The sequence below is a fragment of the Serinus canaria genome, chromosome 9, assembly GCF_022539315.1.
Source record: "Serinus canaria isolate serCan28SL12 chromosome 9, serCan2020, whole genome shotgun sequence".
Taxonomy (NCBI): Eukaryota; Metazoa; Chordata; class Aves; order Passeriformes; family Fringillidae; genus Serinus; species Serinus canaria.
In genome coordinates this window covers 6,677,990-6,704,084 of record NC_066323.1, presented here as the reverse complement: position 1 = coordinate 6,704,084, position 26,095 = coordinate 6,677,990, and the positions used below count along the sequence as shown (strand labels likewise).

General features: G+C 43.0%; 1 protein-coding gene across 1 annotated transcript in view; it reads right to left on the bottom strand.

Moving 5' to 3' along the window:
* USP13 (ubiquitin specific peptidase 13) overlaps positions 1-26,095 on the bottom strand; it is a 49,985-nt gene that overhangs the window by 21,506 nt on the left and 2,384 nt on the right. Inside the window, exons 2-7 of the mRNA XM_009089417.4 lie at positions 19,241-19,366; positions 15,152-15,212; positions 6,054-6,175; positions 5,499-5,641; positions 5,109-5,293; positions 102-196 (exon numbers count right to left, since the gene is read on the bottom strand). Of these exons, the coding sequence (XP_009087665.3) occupies positions 102-196; positions 5,109-5,293; positions 5,499-5,641; positions 6,054-6,175; positions 15,152-15,212; positions 19,241-19,366 (732 nt within the window). The remainder of the gene's footprint in view (positions 1-101; positions 197-5,108; positions 5,294-5,498; positions 5,642-6,053; positions 6,176-15,151; positions 15,213-19,240; positions 19,367-26,095) is intronic.

The following is a 26,095-nucleotide window of genomic DNA, read 5'->3' as shown; positions in this document are numbered from 1 at the left end:
ATCACATATAAGGTACAGGTGTCATTCTTCTCCTGTTTCTCTCCCACCCCCAAGTGAACAAAGACATGAACAACAAGCTAAATAAAAGATGGATTTCCTACCACTTGCATCTGCAGCATATCAATTCCAAAGTGTGCCAAATGTTTTGCTATATGTGGATCTAAAACCGGCTCCTCTTCATCAAAGGAGTAGACATCTGCAAAAGCAGAGAGAAACCAGTGAGCCCCAGGATCAAATGTTATCCCTTCTCCTTGTTTACCAACTCTGCATTCTCAGCACAGGGCTGCCCATACAAAATGACTTGTTCGTATTCTCCAAGTTTGGCTCTGGGAAGAGAAGTGCACAGACAAACACATAGTTCAGTAAATATCTTAACACAATCACCTCAAGCAATTTCCTCAAAAGGAATTATATGCCTCCACAGTATTAAAATCTAAAAACACTTATAGGGATTAGAGTATTTCCTCTCCCCAAAATAAGCAATTAGTAAGGAAAGCAAGGAACGGGGCATGCAAAGCCAGCCCACATTTTGAACATGACAACAAGAGATTATGAATTTTTGTAGAGCTACTAGATACAGACAGATCCATTAAAGCTGTGAGTATATCACACCAACTCACTACTGGCAATAGTATTTTAATTTTTAGTACAGTTTAAGAAATCCACTCTTGCCCTTTTCACAAAGAGATGCAGCAAGAACAGAGAAATTCTTTATTAGAATAAGGAGGGGTTTTTTTGATTATGCACCACTGGATTGGATTTCCAAGACTAATCTAACCTTGTGGTTAGGGAGAAAGGCTGATTTTCTGAGTGAGGTGTCTTGCTGTATTGTATCAGAGATTTAGATTTCAGTTCTCTATGATAGACCTTAATAGCCTTAAGTAAAAGCTCATAAACATTCTGGCAGGGCAAAGTTCAGACTGTGAAGGGAAGCAGGATGCCTAATGATGATACTTTCAATATGAAACCAAGTTTAATAAATCCAAAAGAAGGACCAAAATATTGAGAGTAAAACCATTATTTTTTAGAGTTTACCCATTATTTTTTAGAGTTTACCCAGAGTAGGTTTCACCTACATGAACAAATAACAATAAAGCTGTAGGCATCATACAAGGCTAGAAGTTGTAAGAGATGCATGGTAAGACTTGAACAGGCTTTCCATCTTTTCTCTGATCAGGTCTCCACCCCTGTAGTCACTGACTGCTTTGGTGTCTCCTCATACCAAAACCCAGAACCCCTGTGCAACGTCCCTGCATTTCCCTCAGGCAAGCTCCCTCCAAGCCCAGCAGCTTCTCACAGTGACCTTGCTCCACAAGACCAGACCTAGGCTGACAGAGAAAGCTTAGCCAGGAGAAAGGAAGAGAAGCAAACTCAGGAGGAGATAGCAGGGGCACAGATGAAGGCTGTTCACAGCACAAATATCACTTCTGGAAGCTCCTCACCTCAGCATCTCCTGGCAGCTGCAGACCCTGGCTCTGACTCAGCCCATCCCCTTTAACAAAAGGCAATGGTCCTTTTAACCCAAAAGACCTTTCCTTGAGGTCTGATAGTACCAAATGATAGACTGAAGGTTAGCCAAGAACTCAAACACTAACTTTTAACACTGCCCAGCCCTGTGGAAAACCTCTCTGAGCAGGGAGCTGTGCTTTGAGCTGTGCTGCCAGCAGATGCCCCACTAACATTGGTGCCCATGACCTTTGTGGCATGTGCGTGGCTGTGGCTGCCCATCTGCTGGAATTCCAGTGTGTGGTAGCAAATGCACCCAGAAGACATGACTGTTCATCCACACACATGGCATCACAACATTCCCATAGCATTCTGCTGAGGTCACAGCACAGCCAGAGGATCCCAAAAAGTTCAAACCCCTCATGGAGTGAGATTACACAGCAACAGAGCTTGGGTGACTGCTTTCAGTGTGGAAGCTTTTGATATTGTTTTCCCTCTGCTCTGGCAACTGCAGAGAGCAAATCACCTGGGACTACTGGCCCAGAGCAGCAGGAGTGGAGCATGACACCAATATTGTGCTCAAGCCCAGCTCGTGCCTTACTTCAGTACTTTCTGCTGTGTAGCTTAAAGTCATGGGAAAAAGACAGAATTCATTTGTTTCAAAAAATCAAAGGTAAAAGATAAGAGCTGCCAAACAGAGGTGTGCAGGGCTCTTGTATAGACTGGTTCATGAGGAATGTAGACAAGTCAGTAAATGTGACATGCAAGAACCTGGTGTCATTAGAGTGAGAAAGGGGAAAAAAGGAGGAGTGGAAGAGGGGAAAAAACCCACCAAGGTAAATCTGAAACAGGCAACAAAGAATATTATTAAAAAGACAAAAAATCATAGAATATGCTGAGTTGGAAGGACCCATCAGTATCACCCAGTCCAACTCCTCACCCTGTGCAGTACACACAAAGAATCCCACCACAGGCCTGAGAGTGTTCCCAAACACATCTTGAACTCAGGTTTGGTGCTTTAACCAGTTCCCTGGGGAGATTTTTCCAGTACCCATCCCCTGGGTGGAAAACTTTTTCCTGATAATAGTATTTTCCTGATAATAGTCTTTATGATTCATATTATTTTAGAAAATAAAAATGTCAATGCTACTTGACCTCATTCTCTTTCACAGCTCAAGATTTACACCTGTTTTGACTGTTCAGGTATCTCTCCTTCTGACTTAGTTAGTAACAGGCAATGGCAACACTGTCCCTAAAGAAGGAAGTGGCTCAGGATCCCCCCAAACTGCTAAGACCAGCATCCACAAAGCAGCTCCTTCAAGTATTGGTCACAAGGGGTTTGCCACTGCCAGTGCCCAATTCCATGCCCCAATCCATTCCAAACAAGCAACCTCACAGTGACTGGAAATAAAAACCAGTGGCACTGTCAAGAGAGGCAGCAGGCAGCACAGCCTGCCCAGTGCTCAGCCTACTGAGGAAAACAACCTTTATGACTCCCTGTCCAAGGTACAAGAGTGGAAGCTTGGTTCAGTCTCTGCCCTGATCCCAGATGTGTCTGCTCACAGAGTGCTACAAAATGGGGCTAACACCTCAGGAACCTTCCACAGTGTACACAGCACAGATTTCTCAGGGCAAGACAAAGAGCTCTCCTCTGTGTACACGTGGGGTGAGTGTCAGTGGAATAGTGGCACCACCTCCTTTTCCTTCCCACTGCTGTGAAAAAGGAATAAATGATGTCAGGAGAGGGATGAGTGCTTATTACTCCTGTACCACCACCTCTTCACCTTTAACCCAGGGAAGCAGAAAACAGACAGATTTTGTGTCACCATCAGCCACAGAGCCTCTTTCCCAAAGCTCATCTATCACCCAGCTCCATTGAGGGGTTATGAGTACTACAGAAATATAGATCAGAGACAGAATAATTACTGAGAAGGAACAAGGAAGGCTGGGGGAGGGAAGACTTTTCTATAGGGAAACCAAGTAAACATCATCCAGAAGAACAAAGGTCTGTGGAGAACAGCTGGTGCCTCTCATTCAGAGGGAAGGATGACAGCCTGTCCTTTGTTATCCCAAAGGCCACATAAGAGAGGAAGCAGCTGATCAGTGGGAGGCACAAGGACAGAAGCCATAAGGAAACAAGTATTGCTGCTAAAGATGGGAAAGAAAAGAAAAAATTCTGAAAAAAAAAAAAAAACCACTACAGAATATCCTGTTTGTTTTGTAGATGCAGTTGAAAGCTACAGCTGGGCAAATCCTAAACTGAGAGATTTGGATAGAAATCATCCAAGGCCAGGCTCATGCAAGGAAATAACAGTACATCTGGGAAGGAAAAAAAATGGTTTTTGCTTAGTGTTTTTGTGGCACAGCTGGTTGAATCCAACTACAGTTGCCTTTCCTCAACACTGAATAGGACTTAGAAAAGCTCTCAACTGATGCTTGTTAAAAAAAGGGGCTGCTTTAAACAGCAATTTTTCATCTCTGTAGACAGAAGCACTAAAGCCAAAATACAATCATGCTATGTGTTCTTCCATTTTTACTTCTCCATGCAGCTGCAACAAAAGATCTCTTTGCTTATGGCTTTTTCAGCTCCTCATGTTTTTATTCCATCTAATCCTCACACACCATAATCCCCTCTGCAGCAACACTGCAGAACATCACATTTGGAGAATATGCAAACAAGGATACAGCTAAGCTTTCTTCCCTTCTCAAGATCATCACACATTTTACAAACGAGCATCACATCAGCTCCATGAAGATGAGTGTTCATTAGACTGCTTCAGCAACATTTGGTTCAATGAGGAAAAAGAGGAGTTTCCACTATGATTAAAAAACCCATACATGCTGTTACAAACAGACTTTTAAATTTAAAAAGCTCATTACACTGCTGTTGTTTCTTTGTTACAAAAAATGAACCATTTGTCCTAAGAAATGTAGCAGAACTAAAAAATATTGTTTCTCCAGAGTCTCTTGTTTCAGACTAATACCATTCTTATGTTACAAGGCTAGTATTATGCAAATACTCCAAAAATATTCACAGAAAATATAAAATGAGTAGATAAAACATGTATGGGCTTTCTCAGAATGGAGTGTGTGTCACTCCCTCACCCCTGATCAACATTTACAGACTCACAGAGTTTCCTTCCACATTGCAAACCAACAGCGACTCCAACGATGGTGAGGGAGAGAGAATGACACAGGTGACTCCATGGATGTCAGCAGGCTAATTAATTACTTTGTTATACTATATTATTCTATGCATCTAAACTGAATCTACCAAGCACTCAACCCTGCACACAACTGCACTGAATCTCGTGACTGTCACCTGACAGTCTCAACACACACACACACAGACACACTCTTGGCCCTGAAAGGCCAAGGGAACAAACACCATCACTTTGGGTAAACAATCTCCATATTGCATTCTGCTTTTGCACAATAAGAATTGTGTTTTCTTTCTCTAAGGTTCAGAGAATGTGAATCCCAGAAATATTCTTGGGAAGATGTGCCTTTTATTTCTCTGTGAAGAGAAATGTGGGGCTACACTTCCACACTCAAACACTTGCGCTTGAAGCACACACCCAGCTGGTAATAGACACACACAGACAGCCTCATGCACAGAAGGTACCTCATGTCAGAACCTCATGTCAGAACCCGTGGCTGACCTGCTCCATCAGGAGTGATGGTTCCCAGCTTCACTGCCAGGGGATAGCCCGTGTCCCTGTAGTGCTCCACAGCGTGCCCGTTGCCCCCGCTGCCATCGAAGAACCACTTCCCGCAGAGCACGGAGCCGTCGCTCAGGTTCAGCCACAGGTTCTCCCGCAGGTCACACCTGGAGCACTTCCAACCACTGCCACACACAACAGGGAGAAACAGCAGCGGTATGTAAGGCAGGAGCCAGCTCTGTATCTCCCATGATGGCAGGTCAAACCAAGCCACACACCCAGCCCAGCCCAGAGTCTCGCAAGGGAACCGTGGGCTGAGTTCCTGCCTTTAGTTTGGCTACCCTGGACTGAATTAGAGAGCCTACAGTGAACAAACCTTGTTGCCCTCACCTGGGGGGAATTCTAACACCATTGTCTAACTGTACAAGTGTTTTAGCATGTTTAGATGCCTGCAGCTCTTCTTCCCAGGAGTCAGGTTCCTGCTTCCTGTAGGGTGATTTTGCACTGAGCAGTGCATCACAAGCTATCGTCACCTGGAAGACAAATGGATGTCAGTCAAAGCCTGACACGACTCAGTGACTGGACAGAACCCTGGCATTCAGCCTATTGCTAACCACATACAGAACTGCTTATCAGTAGGACTATTTATATACTCAAATATGCATCTAATCTTTTAGACTGTCGTCATTGTTTTAGCAGGAGAGTGAGCACGTCTGCTATGTGAGCTTTCCTAGGACAAGCTGGCACCATAATAAGGGAAGAAATATAGGAGATAGAAGAAAAAAATGTAAAGATCACTTTTTTAAATGACTGAGACTCTATTATACCTGGTAAAGAATAATTTTTATGTCCAAACAAGCACTGCACATAAGAAAGCAAGGCACCATCTTGACAAAAACAGAAACAGGAGACAATTCCTATGACCACTTCCACACACTCACTGACCAGTGCTGGTAGCTCTTCTATGTTGGGTAATGAGATTTCATAGTGATCAGGAAAGATAACAAGTTTTGCTTCATCCTCATATTCAAAGTCATCACTGTTGAGATCACTGCTTATCTCCAGATCTGGAAAACAAGATGGGCAATGTTAGGAGATTGTCCCATGATCCAGGTTCCAAAACTGTGACAGGTTCCAAAACTGTAAACATTGCTTGCCTGGCATCAGCCAGTGGTTTCTCTAGCTAGAAATATTAGTGAAAACCTGATCTAAACTGAAATCTTGCCATCCTTCAAGAGAATGTTCCGAGGACAAAAATCTCCACTTAATGCCATCCCAAATCACAGATACAGTTGGTCTGGCCTCTCTGCAAGCAGTGCACTGTTGCAGACATTGCATTCTGCAAAGCAGCAAACAAAATTCTGCTCCTTTTGGACCAAATCAGGATGCCATACTGCTGTGCCTTTTAGCCAGAATCTTGAGGTTCTATAAAGCATGGAGACCAGGTCGCACTGCACATGCCCAAATTGCAGAGGACAAATAAAAAGAGCACCCCATATTTTCCAGATCACAGACCTGTCTGAAACGTGCTGTGGCTCCCATCCATCTTGGACCTGTAGCCTTTCCTCCCATAAAGATGTCCATGGCTGGAAGTATTCCTGTGTCTCATCCACAGTCTCAAATAGCTACAGCAAGTACAGTAACACCAACAATATCCCTCTCTTGCTGACTCCACTCCTTAATCAGGATAACTATTTATTTAAAAAGCACTCATTAGCTACTAAAGCTTTCCTTTGAAGATCAAGCCTTCCACAGTGTTTGTGTACATCTTCCTTCCACTGTAAGAATGACTTATTTTCTTAAATATGAGCATTGATCAAGCAACATCAGCTAAAATGTTTGCCCAGAAGTATGTGGACCCATAGAGAAGCAGGAGGGTATATTGGGAATTAAATGGCTAGTGTTTGTGTCTCTAGCTGCATGAAAAAATATAATTATTAATTAATTATCACATAGTGACAAGACGGAGTAAAACCTTGTTCTGTTCTCCCTAGGACAAATGAAAAATGGAAAACCAAACATGCATACATCAGAAATTTTGCAAGATTCAACTGCAAGAATTGCCCAGGCAACAGTAGGATTTTCTGGATCCTTCTCCCATTGGACATGTGGGATCCACTGTATTCTGATGTACCAGTCACTGACACAATAAGTCAACCAAAAAAAGAGATGTGTGAGCAGTAGCCAAAGCTGGCTCTTAATTCCCCCCCTAGTACAAGCAGATGCTTAATGAGTCACTCGATCCTAAAGGAACATTGGCAGCAACCACTGCACCCTGGGAATGCCTGAAATCTCAAATGTATGCTTGGGACAGAGGTGAGGATGACAGAAGCCAGATTCAGAAAACTGAGCTCCCAGAGAGCAGTAACAGACTGAGCTGAACCAAATGATAAAACAAGTATCAAAATATATTTTAACTTGACCTGGAAAGAACAGCTCTTGAGAGGAACATCAACTTTTGGCTCACCTACTGCACCAGCCAACCCTGAGGTGACAGCACCCACTGTCACTGACTTCCAGCACCATGAACTCTCTCTCACCAGCAGCCAAAAGAAAGCCCTTTCTCATCAGCTCAACACAGACACAAAAGCAAAAACATTGTCTCACACTGAAAGCATGACATTTGTAGAGAATGTATTAATTCATTACTAATTCCCCAAATTACACCATTTTCATAAAGATCCCTCACTTTACTCCAGGCTTCTTTCTCAGTTTGTATTACAGTCCTATGCTTGATACAGGAGTGAACCTCCACAGCTGCAGTTTTTAGCAGCTCTTCTGCTCTGTGGAACAAGGAAACTGAGGATCTCCAAGCTGATGGTGCATACTGCAAAGCATCTCAGGGGACTTTCTCTTAATGCCAGAAATGTGATGGTGGCCAGCACAACAAAGCCAAAAGTACTGATCAATTCCTAAACAGGAGAGAGGCTCCTCAGAGAGGATAAAAGCTCAGGTTTGGAGGCAGTGAATGTCTTGCAGGGCTATGGTCACACAGTGCCTCAGCCACCAGAGGGAACCTGGCACCAGCTCACAGCGGCCACTGGGCTCTGGGGACGTGTGTGACACCCGCTGATCTTCACTGCCCTGTGCTCTGGACATTACCTTAAAGCACCTGCAAGCCCCTTATAGAAACAGCAATGCTACAGTGTCCTGTGTTCCAAATTCAGACACACACTGCAGCTCATCTCCCCAGCCAGACAGCAGCCAAACAGCAGAGACTTCAGTGCTGCTGGCCTGACCTGCATCTGAACCAGTGATCCAGGGATGAAAGACAGAGTATCCTATTAGCAATCATCTGCTGTCATCTAAGGACTTCACATGCTTAGGAGCACCAGCCTCCTGTGTGCAATGGGCAGGGAAGGGAATTTCCTTTTTACTGCTCAGGCTTCATGCCATTCATACCAGCAGAAAAGCAGAAAATAGTGTCCCATCAGCATGGGGCTCTTTCTGCCTGACACATTGAAATGGCAGCACCCACTTGTTATTTTAAAGGATGCACAAAGCTTCCTAACAGTCCTGGGAAACACCACGAGGATTTAAAACTCCCCTTTTGAAGGTGACCACCTAAAACTGGTACACTTCCACCCAACACCTACTCCCTCTGAGTAGGAATTAAAAGGCATCACCTTATCACTGAAGACAGTTTCTCAGGGTCCAGACCCAGTACCCATTCCCAAGAGTGGAATGGACTTCTAAGGTCACAGGCTGAAATCCCTCCATACAGAGCAGGTGACCATATAAACTAATCCCTTTCAGGGACACTCAGAGGGACCCCTTAATGATGCCACCTGAAAACACCCAGATCACCACTCATATATTTAAATATTGGCTTGAGAGACATAGCTGTTATGATTGGTAAGAAACTGTACCTGCATTATATTTTTTGTGCCTGTGCAAGGGCCAGCAAGGCTGAGATAGCATGAGGCAGAAGTAATAAAAACAGATGACTGTGACTTTAGAAGGCAATGGAGCTCACACTAAATGTGGACAGAATTTGACCCTGAAGCCACTGGGCATCATGTGCAGTCTGCAGGTGGTTTCTAGTGCATATTTTTAGGGAGGACTAAGAGTAACTAGAGGAAAGAGGAGCAGGGTGAAATCTACATGCAAAAGGAGAATATTTGATTAAAAATTACCACTAAACACATGGAAAAGCATGAATTTTCAAGTACTACATCCAAAGTTGCTTCTTGATCACGGATGATCTTCCAAGATGCACTGTGAGTAGAAGGCGAATAAAAGGGCTTTACTCAGTTCTGAGACTGAGCCACAAGACAATAAGCCAGTTTGTAATCCTTCCAAGGAGTGACAGCTTGATGGTCAAGGTCCACAGGACATTGTTTCCCTTCCAGTGGAGTAACACTTTTCTGGTGGCTCCTGACAGCCTCAGCTCAGCTCTTTGGCCACCAAAACCAAATATCCACAGGTTGTCAGTGTTGTGTTGGGAGGGCAGGCAAAGCAAAGCAGCAGACACCTCAAAGCAGAGGCTCAACTGGCGCTGATATTTTGGGTGAGTGGTCAGCAGAGAAAATTTACTGCACCTCACAAGGCATCACTGAGTGACGGTGAGAATGTGCTGCTGCTGAACTGACTGAAAACAGCAGCTGGGAGAGACACTACTGTAATGTAAACCAACCCAGCAGAGGGGAAGAGAAGGAGTGGATGTGTCCAGATCAGATTTAGACAAGTTACCAACTGACTGCACTAATAATAGGGGCATAAAAGACTCCAGACAGGACCCCCAAAGAGGATTTCCTGCGCATGTGGATGTGTCTGTGTGTGTGTGAAAGGGAATGCAAACGTGAAAACTGAATGAGGGTGTTGACTAGCAAGGTTACAACTAATTTTGAAACCCTAGAAAGACATCTTAGGAATCTGGGCTAGATCCTGCACTCACTGAAAGCAATGGACAAATTCGTATTGACTTGGGAGATCTGGGTCTTTAAATCAAATTATTTCTTCCTGCCTCTAAATAACAGTGAATTGCATCAGCAGCACTTTGCAAACTATAAGCTACTCAGTTAATTTGTTTTCAGGCATTTGTTTTGTTTTACTCAGTTAATTTGTTTTGAATATTAGCTTCATCAGATGAATTATAAAACAGAAGAATTTTTTGTTAAATTTTTGTCCAGTCTTAACATTTTCCTTTGCAGAAAAATGAAAAGTAAAACTTTCTTCAAGGATCATTTGTCTGATTCACTACTTGTAAAAGAACATTCGAATTGCTTGCTATATCTCCAAAGCATTTTTATGTTGTTCCTATTACTAGGTAAGACCTCATCCCTTGCATTTCTGGGACACTCACATGTTAAGCAAGCAGAACTAAATCATGAAAATTCAAATTCAGAACTGTTTTGACAGCAGCATTAGCCTGGTCTGATTTTCACAGTTCTACCCTAACCAGCAAACTGTTAAGAATCTGTTAGTGTAAGTATCTGCTCACCATCCTGTACTCAATTCAACATTCATGGCAAAGCTAAAAATCAACAGCCAATCAGTTCTACTGCTGCTGCTGCAGGGGAACATGCACTATTTTACTGGGTTAAATTGCAAAAATATTGTCAGGAAATGCTTAAGTTCTCCTACATCACAACTTTTCTTTCACAGATGATACAGATACTCTATTTCTGCTTACTGACATAAATATAAACTTTAACCACTCATGGTAAAAGCCCTCTTCAGAAGCTCTCCAAACAAAGCCATCCTTACTGCCAACAGGGTTCTGCTCCTGGGAGAACAAAGTGAAGCTGTGGTCAAACCCAGCATTAGGAGTAGTCTTTACACTTGGAAACAGTAGCCATGAGTCCATCCTCTGCCATCAGCAGGGAGGTGCCATCCAGGAAAAGCTCAGCAAGTTTACAAGTTCTCCCAGACACTTCAAGTGGAAGTTTTCCTTTCCAAGGTGTCCTGAGACCTGCTGAGTGTCACAGATACTCTCCCCAGCAGCAATCACAGATCTGCTGACAGAGCTGTTCATCTGAGGACTTCAAAACACTTTTAATTGATGGTCTGAGTTAGCCCTGACTTTGCTCAAAACAGAGCTGCCACAGCTTGCTGCAGTGGCAGATGATGCTCTGGTAACCAATCTGAGACAGGACATCTGTCCAGGGACAAGTTTTATGACAGTCACTCTGCCAGCTCTGTACAGCCAGGAGTCCAGGCTCTGGCGTGGACCAAGAGATGCTCAGGAAGAGGGCACCAGAACCAGGCAAAAATGGGTGATTCCACCCTCAAAGCAGAGTTCAAATATCTACCTGAGGTGTTTTGCTTGCTGGGAGTGAGAGGGAATGGTGTTTTCTAGTTGGTTTTGGAGAAGGAAATAGGGGGAGATACTGTGTGTAGATGCAGTTTTGTTACTCAAAAGAGAGGTGTGCTTTATATTTATAAAGCAAAATGATAGAGAACAAAATATAAAGTGTTGCTTTACTGGTGTTCCACTTATATCTCCTACTGCTGCTGACAACTGAGCTGACATTTCAGAGAACCATTGGCCCCATCTCTCTCTCAGAACCACTTCTCTCAGCAGCAACAGCAACTGGGACCACATCCCTGTGCACACACAGTCCAAGCACCTCTCTTGTACTCTTTGCATCCTTCAGCTACTTCATCTATTGCTTAGTTACTCAGTAAGACCTTCAAAATCACTTTTAGATTTAACTCTAGGTAATTTTAAATCAACCAGAAAACTCTGTTTCTTCAGTTTTCAATCCCTTTCCAGACTATTTACATTGCATTAATTCTTCATAATTAGAATATTCTGAAAGACTCTCCTGGGATAATATGTTCAGGGGGACTCTGCTGGTAATTATGGTAAAAACTGGACCTCCAATCCTTTCAGCACTAATTCTGCTACCCCTTTTGACCAGAAGCTCATAAGGATGATCACAGTACACCCCAATAACTGAGTTTTTCTAATTCACACAAAAAGCACTAAAACAGACAGTCTGCTTTAAATATCACCCCCAATTCCCTGGAACACTGCACAGCCTGAGCTGAAGTTGTCATGTCCACACTGTCTAGCAACACCTAAACCACCCAGATTAAAGGCAGTTCATACATTTCAATAAACAAAGCTGTGTGTGCTTCCTGATTACACAGAACACTCACAGCCAACACCCTCCAGCCTTCTCCAAAGAAAACCAAACCAAAACGTGCCCAGAACCTGATGCACAGGCACACACACTTTGCTGTGAATCTTTCCATGTTTAGGGAAAGATAAATATTGCAGCTGACTGGCCCAAGCAGCCTGTGTTTCTATTGCATTTACTAGATAGCAGCAGTGCTAGAAAGTAATCAGTGAGCATCCAAAAGATGTTTTCCTAATACTAAGGAGATTGAAAAGGGTTTAGTATCTTTAATAGTTTTACATCAAAGAGGATTATAACAACCAATGTAACAAATGCCCAAACTGGATTGACTTTGTACACAAAGCTTAAAGCTCTGGGGCTACAGGGAATTATTGACAGACATGCAGGAACAGAGGGATGCTGGAGCTAGCCACTGATCCTTGTCTGGGTTTGTCTGCCAGGGCAAGCCCTACCTGACAGGTCACATAGCTGGGTTCTACCAGCCAAGATAAATTCACCATGGGCCAGCAATGTGCCCTTGTGTCCTCCAAGAAGGCCAGTGGTATCCTGGGGGCATTAAGAACAGTGTGGCCAGCAGATCAAAAGGGGGATCATCCTCCTCCTCCACTCTGCCCTGGTGGGGCTGCACCTGGAGTATTCCATCAGCTCTGGGCTCCCCAGCCTGAGAAAGACAGGGAATGCAGAGGGTCCACTGGAGGGCTACAAAGATAATTAGGGAACTGAAGCATCTCTCTCATGTGGACAGTCTGGGCCTGTTCAGCCTGGAGAAGAGACTGAGAGGAGGTCTTAGCAGGGAACAGAATACCTTCAGGGCAGGTGTCAAGAAGATGGTGCCAGATTCTCTCCAGCAGTGCCCAGTGACAGGCCAAGGCACTGAAATATGGGAAGTTACATCTAAATATGAAGAAAATCTTCCTTACTTTGAGGGTGACAGAGCACTGGAATAGGCTGCTAGGAGAGCTCATGGAGTGTCCTTCTCTGGAGATATTAAAATATTCCTGGATAGGATCATGTGCAGCCTGTTCTACATGAACCTGCTCCAGCAGGGGACTGGACTTGATGATCTCCAGAGGTCCCTTCCAACCCCAACCTTTCTGTGATAGTGCCCAAGGTCACAACGAGAAAGACAGAACTAAAACAACCTGTTTAGATGAGATCAGCAGCTCTGAACCAATGAAAAATACTTTGGATTAAGAGATAAGACAGCAAATTTTGCTAACCACCTCTGTTGCTGTCACATGCAAAATTATCAAACCAGCTACCTCTCAGTGCTTTTGTTTCCTCAGCTGAGAAGAAGGACAGGAATAATTCTTTGTCCTTTGCTTTAAGCATGGCCAAAACCAGTAACATCTGCTGATCCAAAGAAGTGGACACAATGCATTGGGAAGCATGGAAGCACTGCCTCCAGGAACAGAGCAGACCTGATACCAGCTCACTCCCAGCCAGCAGGGGCTGCAATGAAGAGTGCAGTGGAACAATAGACCAGATGAGACACATTTTCAAAAGTGCATTAGATTCCAGAAGTGCTGGATTAAATGGTGATAGATCCGTGTTCTAAACCCACCCCAGTGAAACTGAACTGCCCTCAGGAGCTCCCTTGGAAGTGCTGCTCAAGACCTACTGAGAGGGAACAAAATGCTCATGCACAAGGGTGGAATTTGAGGATTTCAACATGGCACATCTGAGACAGTACCCTCTGCCAGTGCCCTGTGTGCTGGCACACCTCAGTGACAGGAGCCTCCAGGTGTATGCAGATCAGCAAGGACAAAATTTGAATGTGCTTTTGTACTTTGTATTTACTCTCACATTGCTAACACTGTACTACGTTGCTAACACTCCTCCACTGCAGCCAGCTTTGTTTCTGGACCAATTATTCTATCAGCATCCAGTGACAATGATTTTCAATGTAAACTGGCAGTAAATGGCATTTAGAGCAGCATCTGTGATGTAACAGTCTCTTCCTACAAGTTTAACTTTTTTTATGACTCATTTTCAGTCTTTTTTCTTTCTCAGCCCTCCTTGCAAGACTTACTTACATTAAAAACAACAATTATCAATCACAATGTGCAAAGACCTCTTAGAGACACATTCCACAGATCAAAGTAATTCCAACAGAAGGTCATTCTATTGTTTCTCTTTAGCCATAAGAGCTGGCAATTGTAAAGAAACCACTTCACCTTTTCGTTACCTGAAGAAAAATTCACTATTCACTATTAATACAGAGACAATAAATAATAGATGAATTGGAGAAACACCACAAGCTGTGGGAGAAGAGAGAATCCAGGCTTTTCATCACATTCTCCTCATCCATATTTATGAGTCCCTCAGGTTTTCTGGGTAATCTGAATAAATGGATTTTGGCTGATATGGGTATGGTAAGAAAACTGCTTTCTATGAAGCAAGGGAATAGAACTATGGACATAACAGAATTAGAGATGCTCATGGTGTATGTGCAGTTGTATTCATTACAGGAGAGACCACATCATCACTGAAGAACATTTACCTGTGTAACAACTTTAAAATGGTAACAACCCTTCCTAAGATCAGCTGCTGAGCAGGACAGAGCCACACTGAGACCCTAATATATCTAAACATTAAGTATGGGCCAGCATTCTAATAAAAGAGTGCTTTGTGGAAACTGCAGAGAGAGAATGGACAGAATTTGTTAAAAAGTGCCTTTTAAAGCCTAGGCTGTCTCAGAGTAGTTGAGGATCTATTTTACATTAAAATGTTTCATGTACACATATCTTTAAATATGCACCAAAATGGTTAAGAACAACTTATTTGCCTGGAAAACTTTTATTATCTAGTACCAAAAGTTAAAAAGAAGCCAAAACAAACAGGAAATGAAAACCCAAAAGGAGCCCCAGAGCCAGACACAATGGTGGGCAGAACCCAAGTCCACATGCAGACAGGGTCAGAAAAGGACTGCGTGAAAGCAGCTGCTCACAATACCTAAAAATAGCTTAGCATTCCTCCTTTTTGGTAAAGCTCCACCAGATGCTCCTGGTACCTTCTGGAAAGAGAGAAAGAAACAATTAAAAATCCATCAAGTGAGACAACAGTAAATCTGCATCAACCCCTCCCATCAGACCACAGTCCTTGGTGAGCAAGGATGTAAATGCTCTTTGCTCTCCTCTGACACTGGGACTCATCAGTGCCCAGCACCCCCACGGAGAGAGAGAGCCTCCACCTGAGTCCTGCACTCTTGGCTCACTGGCAATTGATCACAGGGTGTCCCACAGCCACCACGGGTGGCAGCTGTTCTGTCACCAAGGCAGAGACACCCAGCACCTCTCAAACCTGTCTCTAGACCCCCAACAGTACTTCTTAGTGACTAAAGCTGAGTTAGGGAGAAGAAAATGCTATTATCTGCATAAAGGATTATAGCCTTCATAACTGATTCCAGTAGGACCACTTTGCTTTGATCTGTTAGTTAGGTTAATTTTCTTCTATCTAGGAAAAAATGCCCTTTCTGACAGAATACACACCTGCTTCCATTAATCCAAATTACCACCATGTTTTCTAAATATTAGAAAGTATGGAGGAAACTCGCCAACTCAAGCAATTATTTAGTGGGGGATTTGATTGTATTTTTTAATTCAAGCACCATAGCAGAAAACAGTAAATTCCAAATGAGTTTAAGTTTCATGACTTTTCCAGTTCAGAGTACCTCAGACTACAAGGGAAAACACAACTAACTGAGGAAATGTCAAAGTCAATGCACTCACTCCTTAAGCTGTTTATTAAACAGCACCATTAAATCAAATTAAATCAAAAAAGCCTCTGTGGCTATTTGGTGCCAACATGATGCATGATGTAGTGTGTAATGTTAGTGTAACTGGCAAGGTTGTTAGGCAACTTTTTTTTTTTTTTTTTAATAATAATATTGGGATACAACAGGTGGAGAGAAAGCAGCCAAGAACCTGTCAGCCTGCAGGGAAAGTTCATGCTCGCCTCTGCCCCTTCACAGGCAAAAGGGTCACATATTTTGGGTGGTTCCCTTCACCATGTAAATTAAAGCTTTGGCCTAAGCAAACTGCTTTAATCATCAGTGAGGTCTTATACATCATAGGAAAATTTTCCATTCTTAGAAAGAGCAGATGCTGACAAACACCCCTTGGCTGCATTTGAGAAAAGAATCCATTATTCACATAGAAAAGCCCTAGGGAAAAGTCAGGGTTGCAACTCCAGCAGTTCAAATAAAAATAAAAATTCCTCAATGAACTGAAAATAACATGCAGAATATTTCTTTCTTTAATGCTACTGGAATTTAACAAGTGGGAAGGAAGTAACCAAGAATGTATTTTAAATGTATTTTACATCATTTTTAAAAAGCAGTAGCAAGAAACAACATAACCCAATTGCAAAGACATTATGAATAAATTACACATTCTCCAAGGACTATATTTCCAGAACTAAAAATCTGTTTTTTCCAATACTAGGAAACTCCAACTGAATTCTGATGGCACCAAATGTGATATTGTGAAAGTCATTAAGACTAGAGATTGCAAAGAGAATGAATTCACAGGGAGTGCTTATATTTAACTCAGGCTGACAATGATTTCAGCTTGATTTTTCCAAATACAAATGCATCAGAATCAAAGCTGCTCAATACTCCTGAAACACCCACAACCTGACAGGATTTTTTTACCTTGTCAGAAATCACTGAAAACATTCTCCATTCACAAACCCATTTTTGTTTCTAACAGATGTGACACACCCAACAAATGGGAGTGACATGAGGCATCAGCAGTGGCACTCAATTCCATTTGTGATGCTCCTTGGACAAGGTGACAGTGCAGCCTGTTCTGCTGTCTCTCACTTTTTATAACACCATCATCCCTGGAGAGCATCCAGAAACCTTTCCCTGCAGGAAATCTTTGTGCTTCTCTGCCCAGGGTTTTCAACAGGGCTGAGGTATCACTACAGCACCAAGCTGAAGCTCTGCCTGGAAATGAACAGCACCCAGGCAGTTGAATAAAAGTCATACACTACAGAGAAGTGGCTGCTTTAAAAATCCTGATGAATGTAACACTGTGGAAAAGGAAAAATAAAAATCAAGTTCCTTTATTTAGCTAAGAATTTTACCAGGGGGTGTTCCATAACTTGCACTTGTGCCCATCTCTGATGATTCAGCAGAGGCCTCTGGTGCTGAGCTGCCATGGGCAGATGCTCCAGCTCTACTTGAGCCAGCAGGCCGAAGATGTGACCCTTATTTTCTAACTGAATTGTGACAAGATACACAAATGATATTTATTCCAAACATCTTGGGAAGCAACCTGGGATTTCTGCAGCAATGCAGTGCATTCTGCAAGGATGATGCCAAGGGAACCACAGGCAGGAATAGCAGCCTCACTATAAGAATCTTAAGATAGCACATCCAATGCCTTTGGCTTTACTGTATCCTACACCACTAAAAGCTTGGCTTCCAAAACCAAAACCACGATGCAGCACGTGACAGACACTTCATAAAACACTTGATGTTTCACATTGCTCAAAGGAAAACATGGATGGCGCTTAAGAAGCAAACAGTCATGGCAAAAAAAAAGAAATCCACAGCTAATATATGAGCAATCCTGGCTATGAGCCCTATTAGATGATGCAATATTCACCTGCACTGTGTAGTCTAACCCTGTTTCCTGCCACATGACCCAGAGAACCAGTGTGTTGCCACCTTCCAGCACAGAGCCAGCCTCTCTGCTACATCATGATACACCCAGAGAAAAACAGGAGCCACTGACCTTCTTCAATCAAAGCAGTTTGCAACACCAAACAACAGTTGGGGTATTTCTTTCTCCATTTTGGGTTCTTCAGCCTAATCTTTATCAGGAAAGGAATTTTTGAGGCCTCATTTTAACCCCAGTTTACCTGAATTTATGGAAGAAAGTTATGCACAAGGAAAGCTGACAGGATTTTTGCCCACCTATCTCTAGATAGCATCTTTCAGGAGTGTTAAATTCAGTCAGAAGAACCACTGCTAAAACCAAAGTAGGCTCTGCAAAAACTCAGTTAACAGAATGAAGGAAAATGTTGGTACTGCCCTTAGAAGGAAAGGCAATTCTAAAGTATAACAAATATCATTTACCATCTCATCCTGGAAGATATGCAATCCACCTCACTGTAACTCTGATAAAATATGAACACTCCTCTACTGGCAATAAAGTAAGTGGTCAGGGCACTTTATTTAACTCAAGGCCTTCATCACGCAGGGAAAGCCTTGCTGGAGAATGAGAAACAAGGATTTTAACCCACTCCAAGCAGCTCTTTTAAGCCCTCTAACTTACCAACAGAGACAGAGCTTATGGAAGAGTGAGCTATAAGTAAACCCAGTGCCTTCCTTATAGCTCAGGTCAGAAGTAATTAAGAGTCTTTTAAAGATTCCAGACAAACCATGGAGAAGCAGAGGTTATAAAGCACAGGGTATAAGTGAGTGCTGATATGCAGTGATGGCATGGAAGAGCAGTGACCATGAGGCTGTACATGCACATCCATGTGTAGGGAAAGGCTAAATGAGGGCCAGCATTCATTTAAGCTAAGCTTAAGATCCCAGCCCTGGTCAGGGTTTATCTGTACAGGAATCTTAGGATGAAAAGGAGTCCTGTCACCCTGAGATGAAACCTCATATGGAAAACAGAAATCAGCAGTTTCCAGCCAAATCTGAGCCAAACCCAGTAATTCAATTATTACAGTAATCGTACACTTGAAATGCAGGTTTCAGAAAATATTTAGCTATGTAAATGGTGCACATAACATGCAGACAATATGTATGTGATACACAGAAATGAGAAGTGAAAAACATCAGTGAAAGTCAGGAAGGAGCTGCCTTTAAGGTCTGACTCTTTAGGGCTTTTGATTCATCTCAGAACTGAAGCAGTAGGATGGGTTGGCATCCAAGCACCTGGATTTGATATCCAGCCCCAAATCTGAATGCGTGCATTTCAGTCACCCAGGACTTGGTCTGTGCCTGAAATGCAGTACCCAAATGAGCACAAGAGACAGGAGCACTGCTGGGGTAGCTCCCTGGGAAGGCACAGGTCTCACCTGTCTCAGGTGCCGTTTCAGGTGCAGGTAGACACACTGGCCTGTTTTCCGGTAATGCCGCTCGATGTGCTCCCTTCCAAATCCCAGAAAGGTGTTCATGCACACGTAGAGACCTCCTTCTGAATCCTGCAAGGAATGGCACAACACTTACAGCAGGGAAGGACAGGAAGAACCCAGCACACAGGAAAAAAAAACACCAAGAATTGCAGACCTTTTCAGTTATCAGGTACACACTTAAAATATGGCTTTCATAGTGTTTACACCATCAGTCCTCTAAGAAACTTCCCCATCATATCACATATCATAACACATATCCCACAGCCTACAGAAACTCTTTGAAATTAGTTTCTTAGCAACTACAGATTACTGAGTGTCCAAATTGGAAGTCTAGAAGTTAGTCTGGAAAAATTCCACTTGAGTGCCCAACCCACAGAGGTTCATTAGGCACAGAAATGTGCAAAGCATAGAAATAAGCATGAGCATTTATTTGAAATAGCAGAATTTCCTGAGGGCATTTGATTGCAAGAACATCATTCCAAACCAGAAGCACAGCAGAGTTGATGGTCCAGGGACTCTGCCACAACTTCTACAATTGATCACAATCTTGTCTGAGAAAAAAGATCTCAAGTGACCTCAGAACCCTTAAAATTGGCTAAAAAAAACTTGACAAGTGTTTTGTGTGCATTCTTCAGTATCTATCAGGGATCCTCTCTACTCATGCAATACAGAGCTTGGAGACAAGGGCATTACAAAGGGAATACAAAGATATACACTCCTGGTGCTGATCACAAATGCTGACATTTCAGTAACATAAGCTGGCATCACTTTTTGCTCTCCCTAAAACTGGGTGTTGATGCTGGCTGTTACCAGAGTCTTGCTCAATTTTAGCACCACTCTAAGAACTCTCCTACATCAGACTGCCAGGAGGACTTTCAGTCATCTGCTCATTGGTGTTGGATCAATTTTTCCAAGCCCTCTAACATGTATTGTTTTGAGTAGGTGGTGCAGAACAAAGATTGAGCCTTTCAGAAGCTCTGTGACCTTCCTTCTATTGTGAGCCTGTTTGTGCTTTTGCAAAGCACAGAACATCTTGTCTTAAATTCCCCAAAGAACAACATGAACTGCACTCATTCATAGGCACCTCAGAAGTAAATTATAAATATATATATGAAAGTAAGGATCACTATCTCCAGAAGCAAATCATATTAGACGCATATATACTTCCTGCTCTTCTCTCCTGCATTCCAAATCCTTCTGCACTACCTCCTTCTGTGAGAAAGTCATGGATGTGGATCCTAGAGGTACCCAGTCTAAATAAAAATATACAGTGTTGTCACTCTAGGGTCTCAGGAACTCTGTTTGAAGTTTTGTTTTCTTGGAGATCATTCTCTCTTTTTCTGGAAGGAATCCAAGAGACCACTGAACCGTTTCTGAGGCAGCCTATGACAACAATCTGTCACTTTCAGCATAGGAGCTAAATGTAGAGTCTGAGTAATTTGGTTGTGGTTACTAACAAAACAGATGTTTCTCCAAGAGAGCACAAGCAGAGTGTTCTCTCCCACAGCTTGGAAAGAAGTGGACAGACTGTTCAAAAGCCCAAAAGGTCAAAGTAAAACAGAAGCCTGTGTGAAAAAGACACCTTTGTAGATGGCTGAGTAAAGGATTAGGCCCCTGTTTGGTGCTCAAAAAACACTCGACTGGGATCTAAGACAAACTTTGTGCTGGGTAATTTAACCCCACTGAGCAGAAAAATAGTTCTGGAAGGAATGATATTTTACATTGTCTGTGGCATGTAAATCTCTGTATTTGACAATCATTTTAGATGTGTGTGAAAGCTTATGCTGGAAGAAGGCAGCTTATCTAAAGTACTGAAGACACTATTCTACAGAAAAGCATAACTTCTCCTGACAGACAAAACCAGGAACTTTAGCTGGATATTTTTCCCCCTCATTCTTGCTTGAGGACGCAGCAGACATGTAGTGTGAAGTTCAGGATAAAGCAGTGTATAAACATTCTCTTCCCGTGTCACTCCAGTCTAAAGGGACCATTGGGGCAGAAGCTTGTACTTGGTCAGGCTCCATCACTGCCCTCTCAAGAGCAGATCAACCTTCTCACCTTCTAAGCAGAAGGAAAAGGGATTGCTTCTCACTGTATTTCTGCCTGTTCTTTGCAAGGTGCTCATGGTATGCCAGGGAGAAAAGTATTTTTAAAAAAGAATAAAGAGCTGCTCTTACTTATTTAGACACAAATTCATGTTTGGAGGAAGGAAAGAGGCAGAGAATCCCCAGGGAAAGAGAGGTAAAATCCACCACTTGCTCCCTCTCAGACTCAAAAGCAGAGCAAGGAAGCTGGTGGGTGGGAGGCAAACACAAGTGAGGACAGAGAGAGAGAGGTACCCCCTCATTCCTGCTCACCCCCTCATTCCACACTGCTCGTGGCACCAGACACCAACAGCACCCCTAACCTAATCAGGACTGAACTAATGACCTCCATCCCATTACCAGCCCTCACCAACCATTTAGATCCCTCAGGGAAATTTAGGGTTTAGCAATTTCAGCTCCTGCAGTGGCTCAGACAACAATGACTTTGTACAAACACGAGGGCTGTGGTGCTCTCCTAACATGGCAAACATGCAGACTCAGGGACAGTGTCTCATGCACAGGTGTTTGCTTTAGATCCTCTGGAACAATGGCAAAATTTGCTAAGAGAATATCACAGAAGAGAGTAAAATGGCACCTGGAGTCTCCACAAGTCTCCACACCCAAACATGAAAAGGTCATCCATCCTGTCATAAATAAAATAAAATAAAATAAAATAAAATAAAATAAAATAAAATAAAATAAAATAAAATAAAATAAAATAAAATAAAATAAAATAAAATAAAATAAAATAAAATAAAATAATAAAATGTACCAGTAATGAGACAGGATCACTGTCTTTGTGCATTCTGTCACGATTTCCATGTGAGTGTTTCCCTACAAAATTCATGCCCATACAGAACTGCTACAGGCTCTACTCAGGGTGTCTGTTCACCAGGAATCACTAGAAATTAATTTGACTGTGGTCACAAGAGCCTTGCTCTATAATTCCAATGCAATATTTAATATATTTGAAAAGTTACAGGACCATCCCTAACATACACACATTGCACTGGATCCCACAATAGTCTAACTAAATTATACATATTTTATTTCAGGACAGGCTGAAAAAGAACAGATGTTTTGGCACTTAATATTCATCTCAACAACACATAATAATTTACAATGAAGAATACAAAGAAAGCCTGTCTCTCTGTCATATACCAGTACTACCTACATTGAAACAAGGAGGGAAAAAAAACCACAGACAACCAACGAACACAACAGGACATAGAGATGGCTCCAGCAAACAAAAAGTTCATTTTTTAATTTCCACTGCAGTAAATGTATTTATTTCTGGGGTGAGGTGGGGGAACCAACACAAAAAATGTGTGCTAAGGCCAAGAATTTATCTAGTCACATTCAAAAGAAACATGGGATATGAACAGTGGTGTGAGTCTGCCTTTTAGAGAACTGCCCTCTGTCACCCAAAGGTGACAGGAAAGTACTGGTGACTAAAGGAAAGCAGAAAAGGAATAATAAGAGGGTAAAAATTGGTATCAGGTAAAAAAAGGATCAGAGGGAGAACCAACAGAATCACAATAAGGAATGGAAGGACACTGAGATATGCAACCACTGAAGTCAAAATACACACAAGCAGTGAAGAGGAGCCAGGTACTACTGGAACTGGTGAAAGATGAGAGATGGGAAAAGAAGAGCTCGATTGGGCAGAGAAAGAAAGGACAAAGGATGGAAGTAGAAAATAAACTACAGGGCCCAGTAATTGGACTGTTAACTTGAAGTGCAAAAGAAATCCTTCCCCTGCTCTTCCTTTACATAAGCACTGGATAGCACTGGATATTTCCCTAAAAGCAAATTAATTCACAATTGCTTAACAAAGATTCAAGGTACCTCTGCTGTAGCTCCTGAAAAGGCACATGCACAAGGCCAATCCAGTACAGCACTTAGAACATTTCCTAGGAAGAAAAAAGCTGTATGGGCCAGTCAGCCACTATACCAAACCCAAACCTCCACTCCAAGAGGTGCATGGACTGCTCACAGCCCCCTCTAAATCACAGCTGGACTCCAGAGCAGTGCTCACAAATTCCAAAGCAGTGTCTTGGACAAGTGACATGCACAGGCAGGATCAAGGCTTCACAGTCAGTGAGCAAATACAATGGCAAAACCAACACTGGGTCAGGAGTACTTCTAGCCTGCAGCCAGGAATAGAGAACTTCCACCCATCCCTCACCACTGTTTGGGGCAGCTTATCCAGGTGCAGGCTGTGTGAGCCCCTGGCAGAGGTGCCTGAGATCCACCAGGGCTGACTGCCAAGCTCCAGCCCAGTAGTGCAACCCAGCAGTGCCACCTGAGATGTGGGGACCCTGCTTTGTGCAGAAGCCTGGCTGTGCAGCTCTGTGGGTCACAAAAAAAGTGCTGTGCTTCCAGAACAGAAAAGCTGGGGAGAAGAGCTGAGAGAAAAACTGATGGTTCCACAGCAGCTCCAGCATTCATCTGCATCTCTGTATTTATCCTCTGACACTCTGGGTACCTCAGAATTCAGGTCTTTCTGCTGCCCAAAATATTCCAGTCCAGCACCACTCTGGGTAACAGGATGGTCAGTGGCACATAAAGAGGAAAGGGCTGGTAAGATCCAAATTTAAATCAATCCAAGGAAATGCACAATGCACATACACACTGGTTGTTCTACCAAGCACCACAGTTATTTCTCATGTGTGAGCCACTGCAGGCACAACTTCTGCTGATGTTACCACTCACCAACTTCAGAAGAGCAATGAGTTAACTGATGTGAACTAGCTGAGTGTCCTGGTGCACTTCCAGCCAGCAAAACACCTGCCCTTGTGACAGCTTTGGCATGTCCCTGTCAAGCAACAGTACCACACTGCTCTGACTTTTCAGGTGATCACCCACCACCAAGCAATTTATTGCATCTCTAACTGAAATCATCTTGCAGCTAGGCCAAAATCCTTATCTGGAGTATTCCCTTTGTCTTGGAGTGTTCAGTTCTCTTCTTTCTTCTCTGCTGCTCTCATTCCATCAATAGAAACAAGATCCAAGCCTACCCTCACAGACATGAGCCCCAGTGACTTCCTGATTTTCCTCAAGGAATATTGACCAAAGGAACTGCCAGATGGGAGGTGTTTATTTCTAGAATGTTTTATGCAACACAAGCACCAATATCCCTTACACACTCCAGTCTCTCAAGGATTTCAGTCTCAACTGCACAACAAACGGCAGAGCATCAGCTCAGCGCAGCTCAGACTTTGGGAATTGTCCCAACATAACCATTACAGAGTTCCTGAGCCACAAAAATGAAGTCAGCAAGATTCACAAAGGAAGCTGTTGTCAGCAGCAAGGTTTTCCAGCAGAGCAAAGCCAAACTTTCAGCTGCTCAAACAAACACAGTCCTGCACTCTACAGAGCCAGCCTGCCTGGTCCTGACACTGTGTCAGGCTCATGAGCTGTGCTGGGGCTGTCACCAATGCCCTTCGTGGGGAAGGTTTCAGGGCACATCCACGTGCAGCATCCATAGTTCACATATAAGCCATTTTTATGCTTTAGTTTGTATCCCTTTTCCAGCTGTTGTCTTCCCCCCAGATGTGTTACTCACAGCCAGTGGCAGGAATGGAGAGAATGGCATGGAACTGTCTCAGGGGAGGTTTGGGTCAGTCCCTGGAGGAAGCAATACTCAACACTAGGCCAGGCTTGTGTTTTGGGCAGCCTGCCTTCCCTCCTCAATTCCTGTACAAAGGAATGGCTACCTGGAGTAGGAGCACTCATCAGAGGTACACAGTTTTTCTAGAAGACATAAAAAAAATCTCAAAAAAGTAATTACAATGTAAATCATAAAGGGCACATTTTCATATGAGGCAAGCAAACTAAAAAGTGTCACTAGGTCTCTTAAGTGCAAAGAAATCTGCCTCCTGCTCCTGCCAACTTTCCAGGGACCAACCCCAGTATGTTCCACTGGAAGAAGGCCAAATCTGAAGACATTATTTCTCATCAATACCACCTTTCTGACAAGATCACCATGATACAGTTAATCCACGTGGAACAAACACACTAAATGGCCACTTGTACTTCTAGCTCTCACTTCTGAAGTCTCTCAGCTAATGACTCTCACTGTAGCACAAAGGTGACATTGTTCTCAGATCTTCATCCAAGGAAAATTTAAACCTCATGGAAAAGGAATCTCAATCAGTTTTGAGAACAATCAGTGAAGCTGCCTCTGTCCACTGGAAGATGCACTACACAAACCCAGAGAAGATGACACAACTGACACAGTGACAAACAGGGCTGCAAAAGCCACATCTCACTGCCACGTTAAGCTTTGGAAGCAGAAGAGGGAGCTACTCACTCCCAGCACCTCATTTTCCTTGGCACCCCCTGGCAGGAAAAGCTCTGATTTTGACCATTCAACTCTGCTTGGTCCTTGCAAATTTGCTGCAGCATCTTTCTCTACAATAATAACATTACTCTGTACCCTAACACTCCCAGGTCTGATGGTTTTCAGTGTCTTTTAAAGATCACAACAATCCCTGCAGGAAAAGGATTAATATACAGTTAATACAGCTAAAGACACTTGACTGTTCTTCATGGCCAGGTATGACACGACATGCTGAAGTTAAACTGTAGCAAGGAGCATGTTTTAAAATGGCAAATTGAGAAGATGTGAGGAAATACTGAGAAATATTCCTACAAGAGAAAAAACCTTCTCCAGCAAAAAGGCGAATCTGGAATTTTAGCATGGCTAACA